This window comes from Hippocampus zosterae, chromosome 12, assembly GCF_025434085.1.
Source record: "Hippocampus zosterae strain Florida chromosome 12, ASM2543408v3, whole genome shotgun sequence".
Lineage (NCBI taxonomy): Eukaryota > Metazoa > Chordata > Actinopteri > Syngnathiformes > Syngnathidae > Hippocampus > Hippocampus zosterae.
In genome coordinates, this window is record NC_067462.1 from 13,990,560 (window position 1) to 14,003,481 (window position 12,922).

The 12,922-nt window shown below is 37.7% G+C and overlaps 1 protein-coding gene and 1 long non-coding RNA gene across 2 annotated transcripts in view; one reads left to right on the plus strand and one right to left on the minus strand.

Moving 5' to 3' along the window:
- klf12b (Kruppel-like factor 12b) overlaps positions 1-9,565 on the plus strand; it is a 49,197-nt gene extending 39,632 nt beyond the window's left edge. The window contains exons 5-6 of the mRNA XM_052082498.1: positions 4,730-4,887; positions 6,094-9,565. Coding sequence (XP_051938458.1) covers positions 4,730-4,887; positions 6,094-6,275 — 340 coding nt within the window. The 3' untranslated portion in view covers positions 6,276-9,565. The remainder of the gene's footprint in view (positions 1-4,729; positions 4,888-6,093) is intronic.
- Positions 7,723-10,809, minus strand: LOC127611764 (uncharacterized). Its single transcript, XR_007965446.1, has 2 exons — positions 10,672-10,809; positions 7,723-7,974 (listed from the first exon to the last, which is right to left on the minus strand). It is a non-coding gene; the product is annotated as an uncharacterized LOC127611764 (long non-coding RNA).
- Positions 10,810-12,922: the final 2,113 nt, after the last annotated feature.

Here is a 12,922-nt window from a genome sequence, read left to right on the forward strand (position 1 = left end):
AATGTACATCATTCATTTGCGACATGAGGAGCCAAGTGGATGAGTATTTAGTGCGTCGGTCTCACAGAGCATAGGTGGAGGATTCGATTCCAGCTCTGGGCTTCCATTGTGGAGTTTGCATGTTCTCTTCATGCCTGCATGTTTTTTCTCCGAGTCCTCCGGTTTCCTCCCACATTCCAAAAACAGTCAGTTAATAGAACAATCAAAATTGTCCCTAGGTTTGAGTGTGAGCATCAATGTGTGCCCTGTGATTGACTGGTAACAAGTTCTGGGTGTACCTTACCTACTGCCCGAAGACGGCTGGAATAAGCTCCAGAATACACCGCAACACTTTTGAAGATAAGTGCATCAGAAAATGGATGGATGGATCGATGATCCTATAGCTGACATTGGGTGAGGAGGAGGTTATACCCAGGACACACAGCTAGATGAGTGGTTGCAACACATCCCGGGAACAACATCGGACATCTCAGTCCAGAAATGTGCAGTGCTGGGAACAGCAAGGATACTGCGCAGAACCCTGAAGCTTCCTGGCCTCTGGTCGAGGACCCGAGCTGAATGAGGGACGGACACCACCCCAGGGGTGAGACGAGGATTTTTTTTTTTTCATACATATATATTTGTCCCCATAGCTGTGTGGATTCAGCCCTATCTACACTTTCTCCCAGCGCAAATTCTTAGAGCTCAGACGACCCAAGCCAAGGCTAAGATTAGCTTATCGTATTGGCCCAAATATAAGACGGCCCTGATTATAAGATGACCCCCTCTTTTTCAAAACTCAAGTTTGAAATAAGACTTTTTGAACACCAAATTAATTTTTATACAGACAATAATTACAGTACATCTGAAACAAATTATTCTAACAATATATTTGAGAGAAAAAGCATGTTATTTTGCCTTATTCATATCTTGTGATTGATTTGTCATTGATGGATTGCACAAACTATGGCATGATGGTCGATCGTTGACTTTGCGTACATTTTAGCAGACTATCAAACAATTTTGCTCGACTCGATCTGCATCAAATATGCATGGTATATAATATAATAAAAGACAAGCTGTGGCTTATCAAACAAGTTTCTATTTCCTCCTTTAGCTCTAACATTGTACACCCTGACACTCTGTTTTCTCTTTCTTTGACTGATAATGTAGTTACGTAAAGGTCGATTGGTGTGCAAATGTTGAGCCGGAGTCTAGACGATTTCCGTCAATATTAAGGGACTTAATGAATGCAAGTCATGTCGTGCTTCTGGGTATACTGTCCTCTAAGTCGACACGTCACTCTGGCCTGTTACTCAAGACCTAGCAGAGCCACAGCTTGCGCAATGTGTAGGTGGCAAGAGTGCAGCCGTGCTTGGAGTCATATCCTCTGACAGGTACCACAATGGCCGACGGGAGGCCACCCAGGGCACACTTTCTCACGTCCTTTCCTGTTTTCTCTGCAAAGCCGCAATTAGACGCAGCGTGAGAACCTCATCCTTTAGCATGACCCGCTTTCCTTTTCACCAAGTACACAGATGCTATTGTGTTTAATAAAGCAGGATCCAGAGCTCCTCTTTCGGGTGACACACGTCTACACACACACATTCTGATCAACGTCTGTTCTGGAGAGAAAAGGCAGAGATAGAGGAACTTGAACAGAGGTCAGCAGTGTTTAAAATGCTTCAAAGTGCTACTTCCTTTTTTTTCTAGACACACTAATAAACAGAGGTTTGGACGCAGTGTGGCTGGGCGGGCTTTGACTTGGGGCTCACATGAGAAAAGTCCCAATTGATGATCACACTGCAGCTAAGTTACGATAAGATTAAAGTTTCACTTATGCAAAGTAACGGCTTAATGAGCTAATAGCTCATTTTGTAGCTCTAAAAGACTGAATTACCTTCGCATAGTTTTTATGGAGACTATTTGTTTTGATTTTACCACCCCCCGCCCCCTTTCTGCAGTGGCTCTTCATAAAGACCTGCGATGTTAATTGTATACAAATCACGTTAACCATTAAAACTTTTAACAAGTGCAACATTTGTTTCCTGAAGTCTGTCTCAATCTATTAAAGGAGAGTTGTGATGGTAAAAATCCAACATCTGCCCATATTTACCTGATGAATGTACACTGGAAAAAATGGTATGTATCAAATGATAGACTATACCTGTAGTTAAAACAATAAAATAAAAATCCAGAAGATTCTATTTTCATTGGGAGGCTTTACTAATCACAAATAGTTAAATTTGACCGTAATCCCCTTTTTTATTTAAACTATCCCACATTAGTGGTCATGAAACCATGGAACAATCGTGTAGTATCATGAAAAAAATAGCCAGTGCTTTTTCAAAAAAGAAAAACGATGAGAATCAATGTCTAATTATTCTCGTTGGGGCAACTGATTTCACAAATGAAATTAAATATGAACTTGAATATTTTTTTCTTTCACTGGATTTGTTCGAATTGGAAATCAAACATAAAATACATTCAAAAACCAAAATATTCAAATTAATTTATCTGTGCAAATTTTTCTCATATTTAATTAACAGTTGTAATATTTGTTTTTCCTTTTATATCTTCATATTTTTACTTATTATTGTCATCCCCACAACACCAAGTACAGTACTTGTGGTGACTCAACTTTTTTTCTGTGTTCACCTACAGTATGTCATACTATTTTGACTAACTTGTTGATCTTATGTTGTTGGCATCTAAACATGAAAACATTTTATTCATCATCAGGTTGGATGTTGTTTTTATTAAACAATGACAAACATCAACATTTGAAAAATACTAAAATGTCAAAATCAAACACCCAAAATAGTCGAGTTGAATATGTTGTACCGCTGAAAGTAAACAGCGGGTTCATGAGAATTTCCTTTGCAGCTTCAATTCGGCAAGAGGCCATGAGCAACAGGTGTCTGCCGCATTATTGTCTGCTTGTCTGTGTGTACCATAATTTCGGGAGAATTTGAAAAAAAAATGGTAAAAGATGTAAAGGGAAACAGGAAGTGGTGTTGCTGCGGTGGCGACAGTCCCTTGTGTGAACTGTCTGGCACTCGAATCCAGCCCTTGATCTTCCTCTCTCATACTTCTTCATTTGCCCCTATTGAATGCACATTGAAATGCTATACATACAACGGTGTATTTAGTCATTTGGTGGCACACGGTAAACACACTCATGGGGGCCTCCACATCTGAATATTAATGCTTCTCACCAACTCAACCATGTGAATTTGAAACAGTTCATTTCCTGAGATAACGTCCTTCAAATCCTTTTTGTTGAAAATGATCAAACAAGTCAATTGTCTCAACACGTTCACTGTAACTGATCAATAACATTTAATCAAGTTTGCCATTTCAACCACTTACATCTTCATAAAGAAAAGTGTCTCTTGTGTCACTCTGCACTTGATCCTCTGATGACACTGACAGCAGAGCGTCTAGATTTCATGTCAATGGGAAACGGGTTGAAACCTTGGTAGTTTTGATTAAAAACAGTTTTGTCTCGCCTTCTCCACTCCACTGCAATAACGTCTTTTTCCACACAATGTGTCTGCAAGCTGCTGTAGTTCTAATTCTTACCTAAATCAAGTCTGATCATGCCCAGTATGAAGATGCAATCGTCCACTGCACGAGAGAGCAGGAGGCCACTATATAAACAATCACAATAGGTTAAGCAATTCTATGGGTTTTTTTGAACATGTGAATTAAGACTAAAACAAAAATTATTACTCTAATTTAAAGAAAATATTTTCCACCATTTTTATGATTCGTTTTGGGCCCCCAGACTGGAATACAAATTACCATAGTCCTAATGGGATTTTTATCTCGCTGTGATAAGCTGACAAAAGACATCATCAAGGTGATCCTGACTACTTACGGCTGTGCTAATGCCACAATAACGGACAATGGAAATAAATCTGTCGTCGTTAATCTCAGTGGACTCGATGGAGATAGAGAACACATTGATAGGATTTGGAGGTAGTCAACATCTTTAATATAATGCACGCTAACACTCCCACCTGCTGGCGAAATTGCACATTGAACCACAGACATGCGCGTTCAATGTTTTGCATCTTTCTATCTATCTATCTATCTATCTATCTATCTATCTATCTATCTATCTATCTATCTATCTATCTATCTATCTATCTATCTATCTATCTATCTATCTATCTATCTATCTATCTATCTATCTATCTATCTATCTATCTATCTATCTATCTATCTATCTATCTATCTATCTATCTATCTATCTATCTATCTATCTATCTATCTCCGCTTTATCCTCATAAGGGTCGCGGGGGGTGCTGCAGCCGACCTTTAGTTGTCTTTGGGCAGTTGATGGGACACCCTGAACCGGTTACCAGCCACTCGCAGTCTGTCTGTCTGTCCATCTACCTGTTGAAGATTGGGGTACATGTTTTATGCGTAAATAGTATATCCATCTATTATCCGTGCTGCTTATCTTCATGAGGGTTGCGGGCCTATGGGAGTCTATCACATCTGTCTTCAGGTTAGGCGAAGTACAACACCCTGCACTGATCGCCCACCAATTGCAGGTGTTGTAGTATAATTGCCGAATATTTGATCCAACAACACTATTTACTGTCCCTATTATATGTAACCCATCGAAAAGTGCACGATTATTGTTGTCAAACTGTTTAAGTGGCTCAAACTCCTTTTAAACGAGTGTCACACGGGCCAAAAATGTCACCGCCTTTGACGCTTCTTTTGTGTGTTTCAGTTCAATGTCACCGTTCAGTATTGACAGTATACGGCGTCCTCGGAGGTCGGAGTCGCCCGATTCCAAAAAGCGGAGAATCCACCGATGCGATTTTGAGGGCTGCAATAAGGTTTACACCAAAAGCTCCCATTTAAAAGCACATCGGCGGACGCATACAGGTCAGTTGAAAAGAACGTGTTTGCCGTTTTGAGTGCTATGTTATGTGCTTGCCCAAAAAACTGTTTTGGAGGAGATCATCATTGTCGTGTTTAACATTATTTGGGCTAACTTTGGAATGAAACAAAGAGCAAACAATATTGTATTGTTGCAAAATGTATCTCTAAGTCCAAGCAGGGAAGTTGACTGTTAACGTTAACAAGTAGTGTCTCTTGCCCCTAGCTGCAAAGTAATAACGTAGTTGTAGATTAGGCCAATGTTGAAATGTCCAGAGAGTGAAGTTTGGTTGCAAATATGAGCGGATAGCAAGCCCCACAGCTGCTCCACAACACTAGAAACCAGTAGCCTTTTTTTGTTGTTTGTAAAATATTTCAAATAATTTAGAAAATTACCAAAATCTTAATTTTCACCCTTTATCCGCTGTCTTGCACATTTATTGTCTTGTCAATGCTCGGTGAGGTCAACCACTAAATGTTAACTATTAGCGCTTGCCTCTCGCGAGCTATCTGCTGCGTGGCTAGTTGCTGGGCGACATTAGCTGTCATGCTTTATAGTGTTTATAATCTGCATTGGTGGCTTTCTTCTTTACAATATCTTTATTTTTTTAGGCTTTTATTCATACAACAGCAATTCATGATCACAGAACAATTACGAATGTTAACGTTTTACTTGTACTTCAAACATCACCCATAGGTTGTATGTAGCTCAATAAGACCAAGGAACCTATAGACGTTTAGGAAAAAGTAAAACATTTGTGCTAAATTCTTGCATGTATCACATTAGATGGGTGGGTGTTCATTGTTTGAAAGCCACCGACTGGACACACTCGTAAAATCGCCACTACTGTATTAAAAAAAAAAAACAAAGCAATTTGAATTCATCATTTCATCATGTTTATCATTCAGCGATATACGGACTCCCCTTTTTTAATCCATACATTTTAATAGAACATTAACATTCAGTTGAAAAAAGAAAGCTTTCTTTATCCAGTTACACAGTCCCAGTGTGAAGCCGTGTATTTCGGTAGCACAGCACACAACAGCCACGTTGAGAAAACATTTTAGTAAATCAATGAATCTCTGACAGCCGATAAGGGAGTATTAAAATAACCATCTAAAAAAGTTGGAGGTATTGTAAGGAGACACTGGAAATTGCTACGTTTGTTTGTTTTTTTCAGAGCGGGTGTGTTTTTTGTGTGTTCCCGTTAGGAGAAAAGCCTTACAAATGCACTTGGGACGGCTGCACGTGGAAGTTCGCCCGCTCGGACGAGCTGACCCGCCACTACCGGAAGCACACGGGCGTCAAACCCTTCAAGTGCGCGGACTGCGACCGCAGCTTCTCCCGTTCGGACCACTTAGCCTTGCACCGGCGTCGGCACATGCTGGTGTGAGACAAGTGAGAAATTATCAGCCGGGAAGGAAGGAAGCAACCACCACACGTGGGGGAGCAGGATCTCCCTGGGAAATGTTCTTCAGCTGGCCTGGACACATGGGAGGAACATGACGGCGAAGAAGAAAGAAAACAGGGTCAAATGGGGATCCTCTTGGAAGGAGCAGACAGTCAGGAGCTTTTATTGTCTTTTACAGCACTGTTTGGAAGTTTTTAACACGGACTCTTTAATCGGACGGGGGGAGAAGATGCAATTTTCGGAATATATATTTTTTTTGTCTTCATAATGTGAAAGACCCCAGAGTGTGGATTTTTCTTCTCCCAACCCCCTTTCTTTATTTTCATGATGCTGGCTTTCTAGAAGCGGAACCAGATTGGCAGCAGAGGGTGCCACTTGATCACAGATGATTGCCTCTGGCCTTTGCGAGAACCACCACAAACTCATTGACGCAATATCTATTTTTATGGGTGGCCCACTCTCAAATGTCGATTTAACAGCCCCCGCCCCCCCAAAAAAATCTGGAGCCTCTTTGTTGGATTTTTGAGCTGTGATGAAGCAATCAGATCAAGTGCAATCTTAACGGTTACAACAACAACACACACACACACACACACAAAACAGATTTTCTTAAAAAAACTTTTTTCTATATCAGGGGCCACTTTAGCCTCAAAGGGCCATAGTAAATTTGTGAAAAAAATACAATTGTTTTTTATTATTATTATTAATTATTATGACTGCTACTACAAATAATTAATAATAATAATAATATGTATTATGCGCCTTTGTGGGTAACATTTTTGGGGGAGCGTTTTTTTTCTCAAGATTTCATTGCTGGCTTTATACACTTCAGCAACATCCTGTACAGAGAACTTGGCAACAATCACGATAAGGACTCTGCTTTCCTTACTTTTTCTCTCAGCTGGTTTTGTAATTTGTGGATTTTATTTAATTTTTTTGCACAGCAGCACTTGACTTTAAAAGTGTTACAAAGATGGCAGCAAATGCACACACATACAGAAGAGCAATACATTGTTGGGTGATTGATGTCAAATTTTATTTTTGCTCCCATCTGTGTACAAAATTTAGCTGCCTTGAATGTCATCAACTACAAAATACTTTGTCTGGATTCAAATGGGAACTACACTTAATTGACATTTTTTTACAACTCATTTGGATCTATGATGTGGACAAAAGCATTGGGACGATATTTTATAAACCCCCTGAGTGATGAACACAGTGGAATATCGAAATTCTCCACACTGCAAAAAATGGAAATAGAATCAGTCGGTCTCAGGGGCAAACTGTCACCCTCACAAACCCTCCTTCTCAAAAGTGGTGGGCCATGCATTTTGTAACTCAGCCTTGAGTTCAGATTTTGCCGACTGAATTATTCTACTAAGAACCCCATTATTATGTCGCAATTATAGTCACCATCATTCCTGTACAAAAAATGCAATGTTTTCAGTTCATGTCATCAGGAACAGTTCAGAATCTTTTTTTTTTTTTTTAACATACACAAGGTCGTCAAACGGGTTAGCACATTTGCCTCACGGTTCAGAGGTCCAGGGTTCAATTCCAATTTCACTGGCCACGTAAAATGACATGGCGGGCCAGATTTGGCCCCTGGGCTTTGAGTTTGACACAGTGCTCTAAATTGCCCCTTGGTGTAATCGTGAGCAGGTCTATATGTACCCTGCGACTGGCTGCCAACCAGTTCAGGGTGTAACCTGCCTACTACCCGAAGACGGCTAGGATAGGCTCCAGCACCCCCGGGACCCTAAGGATAAGCGGCTCAGATAACGGATGAATGGATAAAGTACTTACAGAGATGCTGATTATTAAATGTATTCACTTGCACAGATCACAATGTCTTTGCAATTTGTAGCTGGAACAAGTTTAGCTTGAAAGTCAATTTATGCCTTCCATCTTCTCAGACCACATCTTCGTACCCGCACAGGGTAGACGACTGGTGTAGTACGATGTATTTCATTCATGAATATGTAAACGGCGGACTTCAAAACATATGAATCATTGTCGTATATATTTTTTGAATCGTCCCCATGGGCACCACAGTTATAGATTCGTTGGTGGAAGAGGGGGTCTCCATGTGCTCACTTCATGGTACGGTTGTGTTTCAGCCACGTCGAGACGCTAGTGTATGACTAGTGTGCTGCATTTAAAGGAAATGAAAGGAGACATTTTGATTGACTGTGGCTCCTCCCACAGCAGCACCGTTCTCCTTCTTGCAGATCCTCTCGTTTGCATACAGCAGCGCCTAACCCGCCTCCGTGCACAACACATCATTTATTATCACAAAAATACAGCACTGAAAAGTATATCCGTTTGAAGTTTTTGTTTGTTGTTTTTTTAATGCACAATTATCATTTTTTAAAAAGTCTTTCAAAAGTGTAAACTAAAACATTAAGTTTCAATCAATTAAAACCGTGAAAGATAATATTTAAATTCAAACTTAGAATGTGCTCAGTAAAAGTGTAAAACGTATCATTTATCAACATATTTTATTTTTAGGTGTGACATTTCTGGGGCCTAGGCGTTACACTTTAGTATAAATTATATTCACTTAACTTGGGACTGTTGGGTGTATGAGAAGTTATTCAAGAACCTGTTGAAAAACCAAAGAAAGAGCCAAATGTGCGCATTAAATGATTTCAGGCTTGCTCGCTGAAATTAGCTGTTGTCACGCCTCGCAAGATTTTCTGAAATCTTGCAGAGTGTCTCCTTGAATATTTTTCTCGACTTTTTTTGTCTCTAGGTCTGTGACATTTCCTTCAACAATTTTCTTTTTCACTTTCCCAATTGCAAGACATTTTGGGCGTTCAGAATTTGCGTTTCCACTGTGTTTAATTAGATGGCCCTCCCCAATTCTTTTGTCCATATTTAACAATAGGACATCAATATTTGTTTCACAATATTTGAACTATATTCAGAATTTATTTTCTTCAAATGCAGAGATTTACTTCTTCTGCCTACAGTATTAAAGCAGTCAATATTCTTCGAAATACAGTTATTGGAGCCAAGCCAGTAAAAGGAGCCGGTGACCCTTACACACACACACACACACACACACACACACACACACACATATAATGGCACCTTGGAAAAAGCTCGACGCCCATAACCACCCACCCTCATATACATATTAACCCAATATGTAACATGTATGTGTTTGCTTTATTTATGTACTGTATATAATTTGTGCACATATCAATGTGTTATGTTAGTGACAGAATATTAGCACCTTGTTTGTTTATTATTATTAGTATAATTTTTTTGTAAAAGAATTTTATGGAAGATGTCAATTTATAATCAAAAAATAAAACCAACATTATCATATTTTATGATTCATATTATATATATATATATATATATATATATATATATATATATATATATATATATATATATATATATATATATATATATAATATAATATTATGATTGAGGGTCACTTCAACACGCTCATATTACTTTTCTTTCTGTACAAATAAAATATTGTAATATATGTGATGACGTTTTTAAGACGCGCGCGTGTGTGTATATACCGTATAAATACAGTATACTGTTTATGCGATTTCTGAAGAGGGCTCTTTGATTCTAGGTGCATGATTTATCCGTATGCCTTTTTTTTTTCCTTCAGAGAGTGCCATTCAAATTTATTTGTTGTACACAGTCAAACATGGGGCTAAATGCTGTTCACTTTCACTGGTTTGGACTAGCGGTTACACAAAACAATAAAATTTGGACATCACCTGATATTTTTATATTTAACTGTTCCACACTACTGTTGTTTGTTATTTCAGTGCAAAATGGACTTTTGGTTAGAAAAACGTTGGTGTCCAAGTGGTCCACGTACTTTCATTTTTTGGTTTTACCAAAAATAAGTAGATGATTCATATTTTTCGTTTAGTATTCTTACATTTCAACATGTTATATTTCTTGAAGTTGCAATATCGCAAACATGAAGCTGATCCAATTAGTTTGTTTGTTTTCCATTTGGAACATTTTGCAATATGTTCGATAAAAAAAATAAAAAATAAAAAAAGAAAGGAGGGAAAAAAAGTCATACTTTTTAGCCGGTCACTGACAAAATTACTAAAATGCTTATGTCAATATTTTTTTCAACTTGCTCTACATAATTTTGTTTCCTCATTAAATAATCTGAATTTAATGAGAAATCAGTTACTTTTGGTTTGTCCAATAATTTTATCGACCCGTTGCTATATGGTAATCGAGCAAAAAAAAAGGCAAATTGTTTAAACATTATTTTACATTTCCATCCATTTATTTTCCAATCCGCTTATCCTCATGAGGGTCGCGGGGTGTGCTGGAGTCTATCCCAGCTGTCTCCGGGTAGTATTCGGGTTACACCCTGAACTGGCTGCCAGCCAATCGCGGTTATTTTACATTTTGCGTTAAATATTTGTCTTTCAGCTTGTTCCACACAATCACATTTTTAGCGTCCTCAAATAACTTTTGGGGTGTATTTTGTTATTGTTATACATTGACATGCAACAACATTTTGTTAGCTGAAAACAAAGACAAGTTTATCCAATTAGTATGAAGGAAAATATGCTCTCATATTCCAAACATAACCAATTCCATTAAAGGTATGTCCCTAATAGTGTACAATTTCAAAATGTACCCTGAATTTATCCTTAAAAGCAAACGCCTCAGAATTTTATGAACATTTTCTGGAAAAATAAAATGCCCCTTAAATAAAAAGTTGTACTATTTCGAAAGTCAAACAATTTCTAGATTGGAATCAAATGCTTCGGAAAAAGATTTTTCTTCTAAAATTATGCGGTTACAAATGCCTTCTAAACTTAACACATTACAGAGAAGAGTGTGGTTTAAAAACCTATTTTTGAATGAGCCCAAAAAAAAGTATAAAATAAGATAAGGTTTCAAAAGTGATCTCTGAAGCAGCACGAAGACTCTGGCTGACATTCTTTATTTTTGTTAAATGCTGAGTCCGTTTCACAATTTTATGCTTCACTGACTCATTAAAATTGTGCGTTGCGAGTTGATGAAATATATTAAACACAAATAAAGTTACTATTGGGTAAACTATGTTTTGAAATCATATCATGAAATTGTGTGGTTTACATATAACTATGAGGTGAAGTCTCTGGATTAGATTGTTTTCAATCAAATCTTTCCCGGGGAGTGAAAAGTGTTCGCTTCTCAATGAATTGTTTGTATACACATATCAACAAAATTCCCAAACATGATATGAACTTGTTTCATCTTAGCAGTATCTTGGAAAAAAATAGCATCCTGATAATACAGGCTGTTTTGTATTTTCTCTTCAACATCTTTTTTTAAAGCATAATTTTGCAACGGTAACCAGGGTCAAAGTTATGCAATAATAACAAGATGAATAATAATGTAAATAAATAGTGCCTCATTTGACATTACTGCTCCGCGCAGCATTTTCATTTGACAAAATCGTTTGTACGTCACAAAGCAACAATTGAGGAGGGAAGAAAACAAAAAAAGCACAGACAACGATATGCAAGTCGGACCTCTCATGTTTTAATAACATGGCGATTGCATGTGTTTACCGCATCTACTCACGGACACAGTTCATCACACTCATTTCTTACAAAAACAAAAAACAAGCCTTTCTGACTCACAGGAATCCAGTTCGTGTTATCCCGCATAAAAATAAAATAAAACACAAACACACACAAATCAAGGAATCCTACTCTATGTTGATCAATGCTCTTTTTAAAAAAAAAATTAAATAAATGAATCTATCAGTTCTATATCTACTCTACTTTCAATGTACTTTTTGATTTTGAGATTTGGAAGAGTAGTGAAGCTGGCGGCTGTGTTTGAATTTGTAGATATTTCGTACGGTAAATGGTTGTTCTTGTATTTATGTAAAGTGAGTGTGGTGTAAATAGCTTTCAATTTTCTTCTTTTCATTCTCGACGTAATGAAAAATGTGAGCTCGCTCAGCAAACCTTGAAAGGGAGATTTTGCTCACGGAATAACAATACAACTGTACATTTTAATTTTTTATTGTTTGGGGGAGGGAGTCAAATTTTTAAAAAAAGAAAAAGGTGCCCATTTTTTTGTGTGTTGCTCTTATTTCTTTCTCAGTTGTTCTCAGTAGCCTATCCAGTCTGTGCTTTGTCTACTTCTTCTGTATGTCTTTTTTTCCTTATGGATGGAGCTGTGAAATTTAAATCAATTGAAACATATAAATGTATATTAATATGAATGGAGGCATGAAGGTAAATAAAATTGCATTTGATATGTAATGCTTGAGTTATATCCTATTATTCTTTGGTTGGCAAATATTGGAATTATGGGGAACGTAAAGTATTTCCAAATTTTGATTGGTTTCAATTCATGAGGGAAAAATATGCCCCTATTGTTGTACAGTTCTGAAGTTCACCCATTTCATTTTGGATTTTTTTTAGGCTCTCACGTCAAATGTGAGATTCAGTCCAACGGTGGATGAGTCAGGCAGAGTTTGGCTTACCGGTACTCGTCTTCACTGTAGCTTGATTAATTTTTTTCCCCAAAAAAATAACACTCACCTTTCACCCCAAAAAAAAGCCTAAAGCTTAAAAATATGCACCTATCATAATTTATATGAAAATGATTCATTGCTT